At 39.7% G+C, this 21,958-nt stretch overlaps 1 protein-coding gene across 1 annotated transcript; it reads left to right on the forward strand.

Annotated features, from left to right (window-relative positions):
* Window positions 1–17,322: 17,322 nt before the first annotated feature.
* On the forward strand, window positions 17,323–18,933 carry LOC136153601 (protein BEX2-like). The gene is made up of 3 exons (XM_065915585.1): window positions 17,323–17,436; window positions 17,886–17,964; window positions 18,302–18,933. Exon 3 carries the CDS (start codon window positions 18,307–18,309, stop codon window positions 18,691–18,693), a length of 387 nt encoding a protein of 128 aa, XP_065771657.1. The 5' UTR covers window positions 17,323–17,436; window positions 17,886–17,964; window positions 18,302–18,306; the 3' UTR covers window positions 18,694–18,933.
* The last annotated feature ends 3,025 nt before the right edge of the window (window positions 18,934–21,958 follow it).

Raw genomic sequence — 21,958 nt, forward strand, 5'->3', positions numbered from 1 at the left:
TGGGATAGTTTCCTTCTCTTTTTCTTGCCTCGAGAGATCTGTGAACACAGACCCTCAGACCTGCTGGCAGAACGGAAGGAGTGGGGAGTTGGTTCTCTGTGAATCAACCAGCCCCAGAGACAACATATTATTATCTTGAATCCAGGATCCTCATCACTGTTGTTGCCCCAAATTTCCTACCTCCTGTTTCCCCTCCTGTTCCTATCCTTTCCTACTGTATCTCTGTGCCACCCCCACCTCGCATCCCTCACCCTCAGGCCTAGTCCTACGAGGGCCACTGTCCCCTCACTCCCCACTTCACTGCATCCCTCACTAGCAGTCAATGAGACGAACTATTTTCGAATTATCTCTAAATTTCTCTGTCTCCACCTCAGGATTCCAGCCTTTCTCCACACAACAGCCCACGCCTCATTTCCTTCAACGGAGTTGGGTAAAGAAAAGAAGAAAACAGGGAAATCTTACCAGTGTGAGGGAAGCTGATTACTTCTAAACTACCACTAAACTTCTGGGTGTCTCTCAAGAGACTTCTACCTACTCCAGCCCCACCCTCCTTCAAAAATACAATTATCTCCTCGGGGGGTTGGGGAAAACAGTCCTAGACCTTCTCCAGTACTAGATTCAGCCACTACCACCCCAAGAGTTCCAGTGGTTCACTCACACCAACCTGCTGGGATTTAAAGATTTTATGTCCTCTTTCTCTTGGTCACAAGCAGGAAAGCCTGCAGGGCAGTAAGGAGCTGGTAACCAGAGGAGAAAGAAGCCCAGAAATATAGGGACTTCATGCCAGCTCCTGATCACGTGAGGATTATGTCATCCTCCAACTCTGGTCCCCATTTCCCCTCCCACCAGCTGTGCTGGAGAAGTAGAGCAGCTTACCAACACCCCCTACTCCCACCAGGCCCTGTCATTCATTTTTGTCACTGCTAATTCCAGAGGTCAAAAGGGGCCCCTTCTCCCTGTAGTTGTAATTTGCCTCTCTCTGATTACCATAGTCATATTAACAATTGTTACTTTTTAAATGATTGTGTTGGAGAGAGAAGATTATTCATCCTCTTCTAAACTACAAGAACAGAAAGGTAGCAGTCTTCCTTTCACCCGCCCTCTCCTCAGTCACTAACAGCTACCATTTTCCTTTCACTTCAATTCTTGCAACCAAATTGGAGGGGATGGGGTAAATTAAGGAAGGAAGTAATGAGTGGGATCGTGGTTTGTAGTTTTGTTCTGATAATTTCCTATTCTTCCCCCAATAAACATATTGTACTCCTTTAATAATCAGAAATACAGACACTCGCCCTGTGTGATAGCCCACACTTTCTCTGTGGAGTGTGTTTCTCTGTGTATCTGAATAAATCCACTTCTTACCCATCAAAAAAAAAAAAAAAAAAAAAAAAAAAGAGATACAGTAACAATACATGCATTTAGAAAAAAGATTCACGATAAGGAATAAAAAAACCCAGCCATCTGTTTCTGTTGCTTTGTCTTAAGAAATGTAGAATCTCCAAGCAGACACATTTTTGGAAGCTTAAAATGTACAGGACTACTAGAGGCTACACTGTTGAGGCACTCCTGAGTATGTGGAAACCTTTTCATTAGGCGAGCTCCTGATTCCATAATTTTCAGATCTCAAAAGTCAGTCATAAAATTTTACTACTTTGACCTCAGTATCATGCCTTCTCTCTCCCAGTTTGTACCATGCCCTTTTATCTCCCTTAATACTGTATTTAAAAGATCCCACCTTTTCTCAGAACTCTTATTTAGGACCCAATAGATTTTCATTTCTCCCATATATCTCTATCTTATTTATGTTTCTTTGGACCTTACTCTGGAGAAAAAAATGGCAACCCACTCCAGTATTTTTGCCTGGAAAATCCCATAGACAGAAGAGCCTGACAGGCTATAGTCCATGGGACACAAAACAGTCGGACATGACTTAATGACTAAACAAAAACAACAAAGACCTCACTCAGTCACATTGGGGAATTAGAAGCACTAAGAGAAACTGGTCCCATTTAGTCAATTATCACACAAAAGTTTTTGTTGCTAAGACTCTTGGTACTAATCAGTGAATCTGTTGTTGATTGGTTAGCTTGATATATATGCAACGGAAAGAGGGATTTTTTTTAATGTTTATTTACTTATTTATTTATTTTTGGCCATGCTGTGCAGCTTGTAGGATTTTAGTTCCCTGACCAGGGATTGAACCTGGGTCCTCCCAGGCAGTGAGAGCATGGAGTCCTAACCACTGGAACACCAGGGAATTCCTAGAGATGTGTTCTTAATATTTGTTTTTAGGAAAACAGTGGCTCATCATAAATGCAAAGTTGCCACCAACCATTTTGAGGTAAATAGTTCCAAAAACTATTTAAGAGGAGAAAGAAAAGAGATCTTAAAAAGATCTTAAAAAAAAGATCCTAAAAATTGTTGTTACGGTTATTAAGGAATGGTTAGTTGTGATCTTTTGGTGGGGTGGAGAAGTCCTGAAGCCTCTATAAACAGCTTTTTCATGCAGATCATTGAATTTGTGGGGTTCTTTTTTCCAGTTTGAAAGCAGTTTCTCTTTGTTAACTGACCAGATTACAAAAATGAAAGCAAATACCATAGTTCAGGGCTTCCCAGGAGGTGCTAGTGGTGAAGAACCCACCTGCTAATGCAGGTGATTTAAGAAGCACAGATTTGATCCCTGGGTCAGGAAGATCCCCTGGAGGAGGGCATGGAAACCCACTCCAGTATTCTTGCCTGGAGAATCCCATGGACAGAGGAACCTGGCAGGCTGTGATCCATAGGGTTGCATAGAGTCAGACACAACTGAAGTGACTTAGCACACACAGCACCATAGTTCATCCTTCTAATAAGCCTGTTTTTCTGGTATTCTCTATCATTAGTATCTCTACCTTCTATAAAATGCATGTGTGCCAAGTCACTCAGTCATGTCTGACTCTTTGTGACCCAATGGCCTGTAGCCCCACCAGGGTCCTCTGTCCATGTGACTCAGAGGTCAAACGCATGTCTCTTATGTCCCCTGCATTGGCAGGTGGGTTCTTTACCAGTAGCGCCACCTGGGAAGCCCACAGTAAATAGTGCACATAGAATTTTAACTAAGGTATTCAGACTCCAGGCTTCCCAGGTGGAGCTAGTGGTTGAGAACTTGCCTGCCAATGCAGGATGCATAAGAGACATGGGTTCAATCCCTGGGTCAGGAAGATCCTCTGGAGAATGGCACAGCAGCCCCCCCCCCCCCCCAGTGTTCTTGCCTGGAGAATCCCATGGACAGAGGAGCTGGCAGGCTATGGTCCATAGGGTCACAAAGAGTCAGACATGACTGAAGCAAATTAGTATGCATGCACATTCAAACTCCAGGGGTGGCACGTGATGAAAGTCAATTCTATCCCTTTTTCATAGATGAAAGGAAGAGCATAGTTCTATCCTCTTTTAAACTGAGTGGAGGTGGAGGCTCTAAGAGGATTACATGCAGAGAAAGATCTGCAAGAAGAAGGTACAGAACTGGTGTACAGTTCTTAGTTGTTCTTGTTGCTTAGTCACTAATTGTGTCTGACTCTGTGAGCCCATGGACTGCAGCATGCCAGACTACCATGTCCTCCACTACCTCCTGGAGTTTGCTCAAATTCATGTCTGTTGAGTTGGTGATACCATCTAACTATCTCATCCTCTGCCACCTCCTCCTTTTGCTTTCAATCTTTCCCAGCATCAGGGTCTTTTCCAATGAGTCAGCTTTTCACATCACATGGCCAAAGTATTAGAGCTTCAGCTTCAACATAAGTCCTTCCAGTGAGTGTTCAGAATCAATTTGCTTTAGAACTGACTAGTTTGATCTCCTTGCAGTCCAAGGGACTCTCAAGAGTCTTCTCCAGTACCACAGTTCAAAAGCATCAACTCTTTGGCGCTCAGCTTTCTTTATGGTCCAACTCTCACATCCATACATGACTACTGGAAAAAAAAACATAACTTGTTACTACTTATTCTGTTGATCTAAAAGAGATAGCAGGGTGAAGACAGAGACATAATGTACACTCACCTTTGTTATGGCAAGGATGGGTGAATATTTCTGTGTGTTAGGTAGACACCAAGCTGACTTGCTGGTTCCTTTTTCAATATGGCTTCACACAGGGTGAGGGGACTCTGTAAGTAAATTGTCCAGAATTGTGCAAAATATGCTAAAATAAGGGCTTCCTAGGTGGTGCTAGTGGTAAAGAACCCACCTGCTGATGCAAGAGACGTAAGAGACACAGGTTCAATCCCTGGGTGGGGAAGACCCCCTGGAGGAGGGCATGGCAACCCACTCCAGTAATCTTGCCTGGAGAATCCCATGGACAAAGGACCCTGGCAAGCTACAGTCCATAGGTCTATGCCAGCTACAGACCCTGGCATAGCTACAGTCCACTCTTCGTGTCGCAAAGTGTCAGACACAACTGAAGCAACTTAACATGCACACACGCATGCTGAAATAAAACAAATGACAGAAATGATAGGCAAACTGGAATCAGGCATATCTTCTGACTTGAAGAACTAGATAATGAACGAATACATCAAATAACTACAATGTTTTCAGACTCTATACAATTGGCCACACAAAGGTGTGGTTCCTGAGAAAAGAGAAGCAATCAAGGTAAGCCCTATGATTGCTTTGGATTTTGACTAAAGGCATCCTATGGATGGTGGGTGGTATAAAGAAGAGGAGTGTTTGCCTTCCTGAGTTACAAGAAAGATATTGGAGGTAGAGGTGGCTGAAGCTTGTGAGGAAGAATACCAAAGATGAGGGATTAGTACACAAAGGCATTCTCCAAAAGTCTTTAAAAAGCTTCCCTCGAGTCCATTGCTATATATTAAGCTGCACATACATAAAGTGAAACTTCACGAAGCTGGGCAAAGAATGACAAGTGAGTTACAAACCAGACATAAAAGGCCACATATTGTATGATCATATTTATATTAAATATCCATAATATGCAAATGAATAGAGACATAAAGCAAATGAATGTTTTCCAGGGGCTAAGGGAAGAATGGAGATCAGAGTGCTTAAGAGGTCTAGGATTTCCTTTTGGGATGAAGAAAACATTCTGTAGCTAGATGGTGTTGATAACTGTACACTTATAAGTGTACTAAAATACATTGAGTTCTACAGTTAAAAATGTTTAAAGGTGTGACCAGTGGTTAGAAGTGGAGTAGAGAGACCCTGAACTCCCCTCCTCCCACAGGCACAACCAAATCACAACTATTTACAGAGCAACTATCTATGACAAGAACCTGAAGACTAACAGAAAAGATTTTCCACAACTAAAGATATAAAGCAGAGAAGGCAATGGTGACCCACTCCAGTACTCTTGCCTGGAAAATCCCATGGACAGAGGAGACTGGTAGGCTGCAGTCCATGGGGTCTCGAAGAGTTGGACACGACTGAGCGACTTCATTTTCACTTTTCACTTTCATGCATTGGAGAAGGAAATGGCAACCCACTCCAGTGTTCTTGCATGGAGAATCCCAGGGACAGAGGAGCCTGGTAGGCTGCCGTCTATGGGGTCACATAGAGTCGGACATGACTGAAGTGACTTAGCCACAGCAGCAGCAAAGATATAAAGCAGGAACCACAGTGAGACAGGTAGGAGGGGTGGGAACATGTACACATAAATAGTAAAGACCCACACCCCTGGGTGGGTAACTCACAAATGAAAAGATAATCACAATTGCAAAGGGTCTCCCCAGGGAGTAAAAAGCCCAAGCTCCATATCAGATTCTGTAATCCAGAGTTGCTGCACTATGAAAGCAAGTCCCTAGAAAATCTTTGAAAGCCATTGGAACTTGTGTGCAGGAGAACTAGAGGGCTGTAAGAAACAGAAACTCTGTTCTTAAAGGGTGCACACAAAATCTAACATGCTCCAAGTCATAGTGCAGAGGCAATAATTTGAAAGGTGCTTGGTTTGGACTCACTTGCTGATCTTAGAGGGCCTCCCAGAGAAGCAGGAGGAAACTGAGACTCCCTCTGGGTCATAGATGCTGGTGGTAGCCATTTTGGGGAGCTTCTTCTACCACAAGGACACTGATATTGGCAAGTGCCATTTTGGAGTCCTCTTTCTAGCCTATAGAAATAGGAGCTTATCTCCCCACCAGCAAGTTGGCATCAGTTTCAGGACCTCCAGCTCCATAGCCTGCTGCCCCAAGACCCAGCCGCACCACCAAGTAGATTGGCAATCATGATAGAAGGCAGAGCCTGGCAACCAACTGGGCTAGGGAACCCCATCTACCACTGTGCCCACAGTAGTCCTCTCCACCACAATAGAAGAGCCCATGTAGCCCACACAGTGGGCATCTCTGGAGCATATAGCTCTGGTGACCAAAAGGGAGTATGGTATTGGGCCAAATAGGACATCTCCTACATAAGACTACTTTTCCAAGATGAGGCAATATAACCAACCGCCCAATATATAGAAATGAAAACAGAGAATTAGGCCAAATGAGGAGTTAAAGGAATATATTTCAAATGAAGAAACAAGACAAAACCCCAAGAGAAGAAATGAACAAAATGGAGATAATCTATCTACCCAATAAAGAGTTCAAGTTAATGATCATAAAGATGATCTCTGAATTCAGGAGAATGGATGAGCACAGTAAGAATTTCAAAAAAGAGTTTAAAAACACAAAGAATCAAACAGAACTGAACACTGCAATAACTGAAATAAAAAATAGAATAGAAGGAATCAACAGAAGGTTAGACTATACACAAGAATGGATCAGAGAACTGAAAGACAGAGCAGTGGAAATCACCTAAGCTGAATGGAAAAAAGGAATTTTTTTTTTTTATAAAATAAGGATAGTTTGAGTACAAAATCAAGGATAATAATATCTTTATACAAATACATAAAACAAATATTAACAAGCACAAACAGAAAATTGACAGTAACACAGTAATATTGGGGGATTTTAACACCCTAATTATATCATGGCACAGATCATTCAGACAGAAAATCTATAAGGAAACACTGGCCTTAAATGTCACATTAGACCATGTGAATTTGATGGATATATGTAGAGCATTCCATCCAAAAGCAATGAAATACACATTCTTTTCAAATGCACATGAAACATTCTCCAAGATAGATCACAGGCTAGGCCAAAAAACAAGTCAATAAATTAAAAAAGATTGAAAACATATCTAACATCTTTTCTGACCTCAACTATATAAAGGTAGAAATCAAGCCCAAGAAAAAAAAAACTGCAAAACCCACAAATACATCAAGGCTAGACAACATGCTATCAAACAGTCAAATAAGTAAATTAAAAAAATAGCTGGAGACAAGTGAAAATGGAAATACAATGATTTCAAACCGAATGGGACACTGCAAAAGTCAATCTAAGAGGGCAGTTTATAGCAGTACAAGCTTACCTCAGAAAGCAAACAAACAAAAGAAACCCTCAAGGAAACACTCTAACCTTATATGTAAAGCAACTAGAAAAAGAAAAACAAAGCCCAAAGTTACTAGAAAGAAATAAATAAAACAGATCAGAGTAGAAATAAATGAAATAGAGACTAAAAAACCCAAGAAAAGATCAATAAAACTAAAAGTTGGGACTTTGAAAAGACAAACAAAATTAATAAGTCTATAGCCAGATGTATCAAGAAAGAAGGCCTAAATAAAATAAAAAAATGAAAGAGAAGTTACAACCAATGCTGTAGAAATAAATACAAAGGATTATAAGAGATTGCTGTGAATAATTACATGCCAATAAAATGTACAGCTTAGAAGAAATAGATAAATTCTTAGAACTATCCAATCTCTGAAGGTTGAATCAGAAAGAAATAGAAAATATGAAGGGATCAATTACCAGTAATGAAACTGAATCAGTAAAAAAACAAAACCAAAAACCCCAACAAACTAAAGTGTAGGGCCAGATGACTTCATAGTTTAAGTCTAACAAATATTTAAAGGAGAGTTAAAACCTATCTTTCTCAAACTATTTGGAAAAATTAGAGGAAAGAGTACTTCTGAACTCAGTCTATGAGTCCAGCATCACCCTGATACAAAAATTAGACAGAAACCATAAAAAACTATATTACAGACAAATATCACTGACAAACATAAATGGAAAAATTCTCAACAAAATATTAGCAAACTGAATTCGATAATAATTAAAAGGTTCATGCACCATGATCAAGTGAGATTTATCCCAGGGATGAAAGGATGGTTCACTGTCTGTAAATCAATCAAGATGATACTCCACATTAAAAACTGAAGAATAAAAATCATATATGGCAACCCACAGCAGTATTCTTGCCTGAAAAATTCTATTGACAGAGGAGCCTGATGGGTTATAGGGTTATAGGGTTGCAAAGAGTCAGACATGACTGAACAACTACACACATCAATAGATGCAGAAAAAGCTTTTGACAAAATTCAATATGCATTTATAATAAAAAAAATCTTAACAAAGTAGGCATATAGGGAACATTCTTTAACATAATAAGAACTACATATGACTAACTTTGCAGCCAACATCATTCTCAACGGTGAAAAGCTGAAAGCATTTCCTCTAAGATCAAGAACAAGACAACGATGCCCACTCTCACCACTTTTATTTGATATAGTGTTGGAAGCCCCAGCTACAGCTATTAGACAATAAAGGAATTAACATTGGAAAGGAAGAAATAAAGCTGTCACTCTTTGCAGGTGACTTGATACTATATGTAGAAAATACTAAAGATGCCATGAAAAATTATTAGAACTATAAATAAAATCAATAAACTTGCAAGGTGCAAAATAAATATACAGAAAACAGCTGTATTTCTATATACTAACAATGAACTATCAGAGAGAAATTTAAAAAATTCTGTTTACAATTGCATCAAAAAGAATAAAATGCCTAGGACTATATCTAACCAAACATGTTAAAGACATGTACTTAGAAAATGACAAGATGTTGATGAAAGAAATTCAAGATGACACAAATGGAAAGATATCCCATGTTCATGTATTAGAAGAATTAATATTGTTGAAATTACCATACTTCCCAAGGCAATCTACAGATTCGATGCAATCCCTATCAAAATCTCATAAATCACAGCAAGATCCTCTATGACCCACATCCCAGAATATTGGAAATAAAAGCAAAAGTAAACAAGTGGGACCTATTAAACTTAAAAGCTTTTTTATAGAAAATTATAAAACACTGATGAAAGAAATCAAAGAGGACACAAACAGAGGGAGAAATATACCGTGTTCATGGATTGGAAGAATCAATATTGTCAAAATGACTTTACTACCCAAAGTAATCTATAGATTCAATGCAATCTCTATCAAGCTGGTAGAGATGGTATTTTTCACAGAACTAGAACAAATAATTTCACAATTTGTATGGAAATGCAAAAACCCTCGAATAGCCAAAGTAATCTTGAGAAAGAAGAATGGAACTGGAGGAATCAACCTGCCTGACTTCAGACTATACTACAAAGCCACAGTAATCAAGACAGTGTGCTACTGGCACAAAGACAGAAATATAGATCAATGGAACAGAATAGAAAGTCCAGAGATAAATCCATGAACCTATGGACACCTTATCTTTGACAAAGGAGGCAAGGATATACAATGGACAAGAGACAAGCTCTTTAACAAGTGGTGCTGGGAAAACTGGTCAACCACTTGTAAAAGAATGAAACTAGAACACTTTCTAACACCATACACAAAAATAAACTCAAAACGGATTAAAGATCTAAATGTAAGACCAGAAACTATAAACTCCTAGAGGAGAACATAGGCAAAACACTCTCTGACATAAATCACAGCAAGATCCTCTATGACCCACCTCCCAGAATATTGCAAATAAAAGCAAAAATAAACAAATGGAGCCTAATGAAACTTAAAAGCTTTTGCACAACAAAGGAAACGATAAGCAAGGTGAAAAGACCTCAGATCGGGAGAAAATAATAGCAAACGAAGCAACAGACAAAGGATTAATCTCAAAAATATACAAGCAACTCCTGCAGCTCAATTCCAGAAAAATAAATGACCCAATCAAAAAATGGGCCAAAGAACTAAACAGACATTTTTCCAAAGAAGACATACAGATGGCTAACAAACACATGAAAAGATGCTCAACATCACTCATTATCAGAGAAATGCAAATCAAAACCTCAATGAGGTACCATTACACACCAGTCAGGATAACTGCTATCCAAAAGTCTACAAGCAATAAATGCTAGAGAGGGTGTGGAGAAAAGGGAACCCTCTTACACTGTTGGTGGGAATGCAAACTAGTACAGCCGCTATGGAAAACAGTGTGGAGATTTCTTAAAAAACTGGAAATAGAACTGCCATATGACCCAGCAATCCCACTTTTGGGCATACATACCGAGGAAACCAGATCTGAAAGAGACACGTGCACCCCAATGTTCATCGCAGCACTGTTTATAATAGCCAGGACATGGAAGCAACCTAGATGCCCATCAGCAGATGAATGGATAAGGAAGCTGTGGTACATATACACCATGGAATATTACTCAGCCATTAAAAAGAATTCATTTGAATCAGTTCTAATGAGATGGATGAAACTGGAGCCGATTATACAGAGTGAAGTAAGCCAGAAAGATAAAGACCAATATAGTATACTAACGCATATATGGAATTTAAAAAGGTGGTAACGATAACCCTATATGCAGGACAGAAAAAGAGACACAGATGTACAGAACAGACTTTTAGACTCTGTGGGAGAAGGCAAGGGTGGGATGTTATGAGAGAATAGCATTGAAACAAGTATACTATCAAGGGTGAAACAGATCACCAGCCCAGGTTGGATGCATGAGACAAGTGCTCAGGGCTGGTGCACTGGGAAGACCCAGAGGGATCGGGTAGAGAGGGAGGTGGGAGGGGGGATCGGGATGGGGAATACATGTAAATCCATGGCTGATTCATGTCAATGTATGGGAAAAACCACTACAATATTGTAAAGTAATTAGCCTCCAACTAATAAAAATAAATGGAAAAAAAAAAGTCCACATTAAAAAAAAACACTTTAAAAAAATTAAAAGGGAATTGTTTGTCTACTATTTTGTCTTTCCTCCTTCCTGTGTTCTAGAACTCAGATGAAGAATAAAGGCAAAAAAAAAAAAAAAAAAGACAAAAAATAAATAAATAAAATAAAAAATAAAAAGATTTTGAAGGGGAAAAAAAAGAAGCAATCATGTTAAAAAAAAAAAAAAGAATAAAGACAACACCCTTAGAGAAAGCAGAGCAACAGGATAGAAGGCACCTGACTTCATATAGTAGACAAATTCACCTGCCCAAAAGTTCCTTTCTATCTCTAGACTATTTTGTATGAGAGAAATACACTTCCCTCTTATTTGAACTATTGTATTTTGGGGGTCTCTATTACAGTGCTTTATCTTGTATCTTAAACTTGTGAAGAGGGTGATAGATTTTCCGTGTGGAAAGGAAGAATTTTTCCATATCACTTTTTTCTGAAGCATGAAAAAATGTGGCTAAAATGAATTAATAATATATGTTGTGCTTGTTTCCTAGTTTGTTATTTGCTATGTTTGTTTCTGGTGGTTTTATGTATAGAAATTGCTTGTTTTAATATTGACTATATAAGAATATTCAGAAATAAGGATTGATTATATTTTATTCATTACAGTTAATGTTTATATGTATATGCATATAGATTAATATTACAATCCCATTATGTTATTTATAATCTACTTTTCTATTATTTAAAGTGTAAATCACGAAAAGCCTTCTTTATCATCAAATATACTTTTACAGTGTATTTTTATTATTTATTAGAACTCAGTTATGTAGATAGGCAATGACTTGTTTAAGTTTAATAATCTACATTTGTATATTTTGTTTTTTCAATAAAAAAGAACATCTTTATGTGCAACTCTTTCTACACATGTTTATTTTTTTCTGTAGAATAGAATGTAAAAAATTAAGTGACTGTATCAGACAATATGGACGTTTCTTATAATAATTACTGTCAAATAGTTCTCCAGGAAGAATTACCAAATCATAGATAAACTATAAGTTCCTATTGTATAGCACAGGGAGCTACATTCAATACATTGTGATAAAACAAAATGGAAAAGTATGTGAAAAAGAATGTATATGTAAATATATATATGTATGTATAATGGAATAACTTTACTATACAGTATAAATTAATACAACACTGTAAATCAACATTACATCAATAAAATAAATTTTTAAAAAGAATGTACAAAGTTACATATCCACCAATAGTGTGCAATTTTTTTTAACAGTTTACTATGAGAAGAATGATGTAGGTTTGTTTGGCATTTAAGGAATTTCTTAATAGAGTAAAAAATACATATGTAAAATGTCCAAATTATAAATATGTAGCTCAGTAAAATTTTACAAACTAAAACCATTTAACAAACATCAAAACAAAACAAAAAAGCCAGAACATTAACAACACTGTAGAAATTCCATTCCCATCATTACCCAAAAGTGCCCAGCGTCATAGATAGCAATGCCTGTGTCAAAATCCATACAAACTCAAATACATTCCTCTTTTTCACTCTGGCTTTGTTTAAATATTTCAATATTATGTTTGTGAGATCCATACATATTATGTGTAGTTGTAATTTGCACATTTTTTATTGCTGAATAATATCCCACTGTTTAAATACACAGTTAAGCAATACATTTTCCTAATGAAGAACATTTGGATACTTGCTAATTTTGGCAATTTAAAAAGTGCTATTATGGGCTTCTTTGGTAGCTCAGACAGTAAAGAATCTGTCGGCAATGCAGGAGACCTGGGTTCGATCCCTGGGTCAGGAAGGTACCCTGGAGAAGGGAATGGCAACCCACTCCGGTTCTTGCCTGGAAAAATCCCACAGACAGAGGAGCCTGGTGGACTACAGTCCATGGGCTCGCAAAGAGTCGAACATGACTAAGCAACTAACACAGATTATGAACATGTGTGTAAATGTTGTTTGGTAAAACAATGCACACTTTTTATTATGGGTATATCTAGAATGAGAGTACTGGGTCTTAGAGTGTACATATGCTTACCTTTATGTATTTTTCAAACAGTTTTCCAAAGTGTTAATACCAGCTTTAATTGTACTTGTAAAACACTTGTACACTTGCTTTTTTGTCTTTATTGGCTTAGACATTCTGGGTGGTATGTAGCAGTATCACACTTTGGTTTTAATTTGCATTTCTCTGCACACTAATGAAATTGAGCACATTTTCACAAATGTATTAGACATTTGGATATTCTGATTTTTGAGCTGTTATTTTAAGGTGTTCACTCATTTTTCTATTGGATTGGCTTTTTCTTATTCATTTGTAAAAGTTATTTATACTCTATAGATACAAATCACTTCTCAGATATAAGTTACAAAAACATTTTCCTAGTTTGGGACTTGCTTCTTTATTCTTTGGATGATATCTTTTGACGAATAGAAGTTTCTGATATTAAAAAATACAATTTGTAATATTTTTGAATCCTTGTAATTAGTCTTTTTTGTGTCCTTTTCAAGAACACTGCCTACTCCAAAGTCACAAAGATGACTTCCTGTGTACTTTGCGTTAGAACAGTATTTCTACCTTTCTCATTTAGATCTTCTATCCATTGGGAGTTTATTTTTGTGTATTACTTAAGGTAGAGTAACAAACATTTTTCACACATGGATATTCAACTGATCTGCTATGACTTAAAAAAAATCCTTATCTACTTCACTGTCATCTTTGCCATAAATCAAGGATAGTATGTGTAAGTAAGTTTCACATGTGTGTGTGTGTGCATGAATGAATATATATATGTTAATATTTGAGACAATATCATACTATTTCTTCACTATAGCATTGTATTAAGCTTGATATCTTGTATGGAAATCTTGGAGTGCTCGTCTTCAAAGTTGTCTTGGTTATGTTTGGTTCTTTATTTACATTTTCATATACAAAGCTGGGATTCTGCTTGTCAACAGAAAAATAATCTGCTGAGATTTTATATGGATTGCATTGAATTTATGGATCAATTTTGCAATAATTGACAACTTTTTTTTTTTAATTTTATTTTATTAGTTGGAGGCCAATTACTTCACAACATTTCAGTGGGTTTTGTCATACATTGACACGAATCAGCCATTGAGTAATAATTGACAACTTTAAAATATTGTCTTCCAATCCATATTTCTACCCTTATTTAGGTCTTCTTTAATGTTTTTCAAAATTATATTATAATTTTCAGTGTAGAGGTCTTGCAAGTATTTAATTAGGCTTTTCCTATTTGACTTTTAGTCACCTTTATTCAGTATAATTTACATACAATAAGATACATAGGTATTTTAATTATACAGTTCAATGATTTCAACAAACATTGCCAGTGGAGTCACTACCCCATCAAGATAGAGAACATTTCCCTCAGCTGAGGAAGCTCTGTTATGCCCCCTTTTTTTTTTTTTTTGTTATGCCCCTTTTACAGTCAGAAAAATCACAAGTTTCAAGTCAGGCAAACATTGTTTTAATTAAATTTACATCAATATAATTTAGTTTTGCCTGTTCTCAGTTCAGTTCAGTCACTCAGTCATGTCCGACTCTTTGTGACCCTATGGACTGCAGCACGCCAGGCTTCCCTGTCCATCACCAACTCCTGGAACATGCACAAGATCATGTCCATTGAGTTGGTGATGCCATTCAACCATCTCATCCTCTGTCGTCCCCTTCTCCTCCTGCCTTCAATCTTTCCCAGCATCAGGGTATTTTCCAAGGACTCAGTTCTTCGTATCAGGTGGCCAAAGTATTGGAGCTTCAGCTTCAGCATCAGTCCTTCCAATGAATATTCAGGACTGATTTCCTTTAGGATGGACTAGTTGGATCTCCTTGCAGTCCAAGGGACTCTCAAGAGTCTTCTCCAACACCACAGTTTGAAAGTATCAATTCTTCAGTGCTCAGTCTTCTTTATGATCCAACCCTCACATCCATACATGACTACTGGAAAAACCATAGCTTTGACTAGACTGACCTTTGTTGGTAAAGTAATGTCTCTGCTCTTTAATATACTGTCTAGGTTGGTCATAGCTTTTCTTCCAAGGAGCAAGCGTCTTTTAATTTCATGGCTGCAATCACTATCTGCAGTGATCTTGGAGCCCAAGGAAATAAAGTCTGTCACTGTTTTCATTGTTTCCCCATCTATTTGCCATGAAGTGATGGGACCAGATGCCATGACCTTCATTTCCTGAATGTTGAGTTTTAAGCCTGCTTTTTCACTCTCCTCTTTCACTTTCATCAAGAAGCTCTTAGTTTTTCTTTGCTTGATGTCAGAAGGGTGGTGTCATCTGCATATCTAAGGTTATTGATATTTCTCCGGGCATATTTTCTTGATGATTGAGGTTGAGCATCTTTCTATGAGCTCATTGGTAACTGATATATGTACTTTTGTGAGATTTTTGTTCATTCTGATCATCTTTTTTTTTTTAATTTTCATATATTATTTATTTTGATCATTTTTAATTGCATTGCTACCTTCTTCTTTTTAAATCTGAGTCCTTTATACATCTTCTGGATACAAACCTTTTGCTGGTTACACATATTATAAATATTTTCTCCCAGCTTCCCATTTCATCTTTTAACCGTATCTTTCAAAAAGTAGAAGTTTTTAATTTTGGTAAGTCCAGTGTCTGTATACTCCACTATCTGTACAATTACATTGTAAGTCTAGAACTTAGATAACACAATTTTCCAGATTTGTGTTTTTCTTTTCAAAATTATTTTGCCTGTTCTAGGCTCTTTGTGTTTCCATATAAATTTGGGGGGAGGGTAAGTTCGTCAATTTTGGAGAATGAAATGGCAACCCATTCAAGCATTCTTGCCTGGGAAACATCGTGGACAGAGGTTCCTGGTGGGTTATAGTCCACGGGGTCGCAAAGAGTCGGACATGACTTAGCAACTAAACAACAACAAAGTTTATCAATTTATATGAAGTTGCCTGCTGCAAGTAGGATTTTGACAGCACTAAATTTATGGTGCTTTAGTTGCTAAGTCGTGTCCTGACTCTTGCCACCCCATGGACTGTAGCCCACCAGGATCCTCTCTTCATGGGATTCTCCAGGTAAGACTACTGGAGTGGGTTGCCATTTCCTTCTCCAAGGGATCTTCCCCATCCAAGAATGGAAGCCGGGTCTCCCACATTGCAGGCAGATTCTTTACCACCTGAGCTACAAGGGAGGCACTGAATTTATAGATCAACTTAAAGAGAATTAATATCTTAACAGTACTGAATTTCTTGATCAAGGACCATGGTTTATCTTCACATTTATTTTGATTTTAGCTTTTTTCAGTGGTGTTTTGTAGTTTTCAGTGTATGAGTTTTCTTCATGTTTTCTTAAATTTATCTCGATTCCAATTGTTCATTGCTAGCATACAGGATCACAACTGAGTTTCTGTATAACTACAAGTGTGCTAAATTAAATTCTTAGTTCTACAGTAGGTTTATTGTAGATGCCTCAGGAATTTATCAACATATGATCATGTGGTTTGCAAACAGACATACTTACTGCCTTTTGAATCAAAATTTGTGACGGAGTTTCTGCTGTTCTTTTAGCTCTGAAAAACAAACAAGGCTCTGCTGTGCTGCACACTTATTGGCTCACTTCATGGAAGGGCCTCATGAATTTAGGGGACCCTCAGAAGAGAAACCATCAGCTGCCCTGTCCTTTTCTAAGTTCTAAAAATGTAGCTGCCTGTAGAGTCTATATTTATATAACGACTTAGCAGAAGAAACAGGTGGTTGGTTTCTTTTCACCAAACTTTAACCCCTTTTCAAATAAAAACCACGATGTATTTCCTTTTTAAAAAGTACATTGTCTCTTGTTTAAAATAAAGGGAAGGGAGCAAAACACAGAGATATTAAGAATTTTTCAAAATCCAGACTCCTAGGCTCTTTTCCGGACCTAATTCTTCTATCCGTTTTAGTGGAGGAAAAGAGACTGGAAGCGAAGACAGCAGGTGGAAGGAGTGTCCTGGGAACAAGAGGGAAAACTCAAGTCTTCAGCAGAGAAGTGGGCCTGGCCATCGGCCCCCTGGGAAGGTACTGTCCTTCCGAGGCCAGAAGAGAAAGGCCCAGGAACAAATGAAGAAAGGAGAGCTCTGACGCCGGCTCTTGGACAAGTGTCACGGGGCCGGGTGGTGGGCGGCGGGGTGGAGGTAAGAGTGGGTGCAAGGGGAGGTGTCCCTGTGGGCTCCGGCTCTGAGAGACCCCCGCTCGGGGCAGGAGGGATGGGGTGAGGGCGTGGCCTTCTGCGGTGACGAAGGCCCCGCGTGACCGGGAGGCGCCGTCTTGCACGCCCAGCTCTTGCGTCAGACCCGACGGTCCCCCGCTCGCTTCTCGGTACCTGCTCCGCCTGGCCCTGAGGGGAGTGCGGGCCGGAGCGGCCCCCAAGAGTGGCAGGCACGAGGGGAGCAGGTAAGGGACCCGGAGTGTGGTCTGCAAAGGTGGCGTGGGCGAGCGGACGCGGCCTGTGGACCCTTTCTCGGGGGGCCTGTTGCCCCGGAGTGGAGACTGCAGCTTCCACCCCCCCGCCCCCCGCGGCCCAGCATTTGGCCGCTGAAAGCGGCAGGCCTTTCCGGGAGCTGAGGTTGGGGATGGGCCGGGAGACCTTGGGGCAATAGCCCCTTGCGAACACCTGCCTCTCGCACCGTAGCAAGCTTTCCCCACAGCCCCGCCCCACCCCCGATCTTCTCGGGGTAGAAAAAATGGTGGTCGGTGCCGGGTGTTGGGGCTGGGAAGGGGGAGGCTGAGCGTGGGAGCGGGGCACACTGGGTGGGGGTAGCTGCGGGTAGGGGATCCGGGGCCGGGAGGGAGCCGAGCGCCCGGCTGCAGCAGCCTCCTGCCCCCACCCCGACCCTCTGCAGGTCTGCGAGTCGGAAGTGTTTCGGCGGCACACTTGCAGCAAGAATCGGGAGGAGCAGGAGAAAGCAAGGATAGGCCCAGGTCGGTGCGAGGGACAGTTGGGCGGTGGGGGGAACGTGGGGGAAAACCCTAAGACTCCAAATGCTCCCTGCAACCCCGTCCTCCATTTTGATGCCTGCAGAGACCTGGGCCTGGATCGGCAGGGAAAATGGTGGGTTTGGGGTGCGGGACGGGGGGAGTGCTCGGACTGGGGGCCCCCTAGAGGGCGTAGGAGGTCTCTCAGGTGGGAAAAGGAAAATTTGAAAAGCCTTTGACCACCAGAGCTGGGAATACTGAGAGGTGCGTAGTAGGGCCTCTGTCCTCGGTGCTGATCATTCCATCCAGAAAATAGTCCCTTGTTGCATCTTTTGTCTCCTAGGAGCAATGGCGTCCAAAGAGGAACAAGCGGTAAAAAATCGCAACATGGAAGATGCCAACCAGGAGAATGAAAAAAAAGATGGAAAGGATCAAGATGCTAATAAAAGAGAACCTATGGCCCTCCTTTTGGGTGCTAGTGAATATTCTGTACCTAGAGGAATTCGTAGGCGGTTCCGTGTTAGGCAGCCCATAATACATTATAGATGGGACGTGAATCAGAGGCTTGGAGAGCCACAGGCGAGGATGAGAGAAGATAATATGGAAAGGATTGGGGAGGAGGTGAGGCAGCTGATGGAAAAGCTGAGGGAAAAGCAGTTGAGTCATAGTCTGCGGGCAGTTAGCACTGACCCCCCTTACCATGAGCATCATGATGAGTTTTGCCTTATGCCTTGAATCCTGATGTTTTCCGTGAAGTTAGGAGACACTTACTTCCTAAACTTACATGTTCTTGACTTACCTTTGTTGTAAACGTTTTGGTGTTAAACTTGTTTCTTGCGTGTTTCCTATTACCAGCTTCTAATTGTTGTGTTTTTGACCCAGTCTCTAAGTTTCTGTCAGCAGGAAAGTTTTAACTGTTGCATGGAGAAATGTTCATTATATATTGTGAATTAATAAAAGTTTAAAAAAGCATTTTTTTCCCGTAAAATCGTATATGTTCTGTATATGAACACACCATCTAAGAATATATAAAAGTATCTATGGTAGAACTATGAATAATTTTAATTTTCTTATCTTATCTCCCTCTTTGTTTGTCTGCATTGGAAAATTCCCAAATTATGCTGATTGGAGTACTAGATCTTACCTTTTCAGTATCACATTCACAGATAATTTCTTGTGTTTTTCACAGAAATGGAAAGCCATGTTCATTGTCTATCAGATTTATCAATTTAGAACTGTCAGAGGGCATCCTCATTTTAAAGATTTGAGGTCTTGGTGACTCACATGTTACACCCTCCATGTACTATTTTTTTTTTCTTTTTGGCCATGTTTTGCAGCTTGTGGGATCTTAGTTCCCTGACCATAGATTGAACTGGGGCTGCAGCAGTGAAAGTGCCAAGTCCTAACCACTGGACTGCCAGGGAACTCCCTCCATTTTCTCAGTTTTCAAAACATTAAGGAAAGAGCTTGTTGACCACCTGATGAAAGTAATGTGAGCACTTCTAAGTACTTATGACAAAATCTTGTTTTTAGGTTACCTCAATCTCTTATTTAGAAGTATAAACCTAATAATGATGAGACATACCTCTTTAAAAATCATAATGTTTCTCAGCAAGATGAATATAATAATCACCTCCCAAACCTTTTGTGTGCACTTGATGAGGCAATAAGTCTGTAAGCTTTCTTTAAGCTCTTAACTGCCGCTGGGAGATGCATGACCCAACACTTTAGATACTACCTTCACTTATTTGAGGGAAGTTCCCAAATCCGAGTTATCCCTATACTCACAAACAAGTTCAATAGGCTAAAGGGTAAGTAGGTACTTCCATTCCTCTACTGTTGTGCCCCATTTCCACCTTCTTCCCAGGTTGTTGATGTACAAGGGGTCCTTAAGGTGAGAAAGTCCTACTATGTCTCTGGAATTCCAAATGAATTGAATCCTCACTCTGTTCCATAAACTGTGCATAAATCCCTTCTCTCTGTTATGCTTCCTGGAAAGACCCTGTCTTTCCCAAGTGCCTTCCCAAGAAATTTCCCTGTTTATGATACTATGCAAGATGTGTGAGGGAACAGCTCACTTAATTTGAGAAAGTCCCTCCTCACATCACCCTAGTGAAACCTATGAAAGTAAAAAATTATCCTATATTGAGTCCACAGGGTCGCAAGGAATTGGACATGACTAAGAGATTGAACAACAATATTGAGTTAGACTCCAGGAGATCATGTGAGTGAATTCAGGAGATAACCAAATGTGGAGATCTTTATGAGAAGATTGATTGGAGGACTATTGGGTTAGTGTCCCCAAAGAAAATGAAATTGCCATGCAGTGTGCTAAGTAGGTGAAATACATATGTATGAAGAGAGTCTTCTGTGGAAATAAACTTAGAAGTTAGGATTCTAGAATGCTTGGCAAACCATAGCCCATGAGCCAAATCTAGCCTCCTGCTTATTTTTTTTGGCCAATGAGCTAAGAATAAATTTTACATTTTTTAGTGGTTGAAAAATATTTTGTGACATGTAAAAGTTATATGAAATTCAAATGTTGATATCCATAAAGCTTTATTGGAATACAGACATATTTATTAATTTATATATTATCTATGGTTGCTTTTGGCTTACAGTGGCAGAAATGAGTAGCTGTGAAGAGATGGTATGGCCCATCTCTTTGTAAAGCCTGCATACTTATTTGGCCCTAATAGAGGAAGTTTGGTTGGTTGTTGCCGGAGCTTCTTACATGGAGCCTAACCACTCACATACTACACCATTAGATACCCTTTCATATCCAAACACTCTGTTAAGAGCAAAGGGAAGGTGGTTTACAGCATTCTGTCCAGAGACTAGAATCCTAAACTCATACTTCTCTGAGGCTGACAGGGCACCTTGGATCTACCTATACACAAAGAGATGTACACCTGTACACCTATACCCCCTGCTCTAGAATATAGCATCACAATAGAACTTACAAATCCAAAGGGGAAAGTGGCTAGGCAGGTGAAAATGGCATGTAACACAGCAAACCCCAGACATCATGAATTGGATGCCTAATCAATTTCAAAGCCCTTCCTCCTTTAGGTGCTTGAGACACAAGGTATACTCATATGAGACAGAAATGTATAAAGAGAAAGACTAAAGTTGAAAAGACAGGAAAACAAATGAACAGAGAGGCTTAGGCCCATCAGACTTCTCACTCTTTTTCTTCTTTTTTTTAAACTGTATATTTTTGGCCACACCATGCCACATTCAGGGTCTTAGTTTCCCTAACCAGGAATTGAACCCACATCCCCTGCAGTGGAAGCACGGAGTATTAACCACTGAATTGTCAGGGAAGTCTTTTAGACTTATCAGTCTTGACTGCCAATGTTTGCACCAACTTCTATGGAAAACAGAAGCATTTTCTCGGCCTAAGGATGTTCAGCATTTCCTTCATGAAGAGAAATTGGAAGCTCATGTGTGAGTGAATTTATAGTATATATTTGATAGAAGGTTAGACATGCATATACCCCCAAAACTGTACGTCTCTTTATATACAGGTAGATCCAAGGTGCTCTCTCAGCCTCAGAGAAGGATGAGTTTAGGATTCTAGTCTCTTGACAGAATGCTTTCTGTTAACCACCTTCTCTTAGCTCTTAACAGAGTGTTTGGATCTGAAAGGGCATCTAATGGTGTAGTATGTGAGTGGTCAGGCTCCATGTAAGATGCTCAGGCGACAAACAACCAGCAGAAAGTGACCAAAAGACAATAAGGAAACTGGGCATGGAGTTCCCTTGAAGGAAACTGCCATATCTAAGACCTGGCTGTATTTACCTATTGACATCATTTCTATGTGGCAAGCTTCCTTTTCTCCCTCAGTGGCCATTCTTCACAAAGTTCAGTTCAGTTCAGTTGTTTAGTCATGTCCGACCCTTTGCAACCCCATGAATCACAGCACGCCAGGCCTCCCTGTCCATCACTAACTCCCAGAGTTTACTCAAACTCATGCCCATCGAGTCGGTGATGCCAT

This window comes from Muntiacus reevesi, chromosome X, assembly GCF_963930625.1.
Source record: "Muntiacus reevesi chromosome X, mMunRee1.1, whole genome shotgun sequence".
NCBI lineage: Eukaryota > Metazoa > Chordata > Mammalia > Artiodactyla > Cervidae > Muntiacus > Muntiacus reevesi.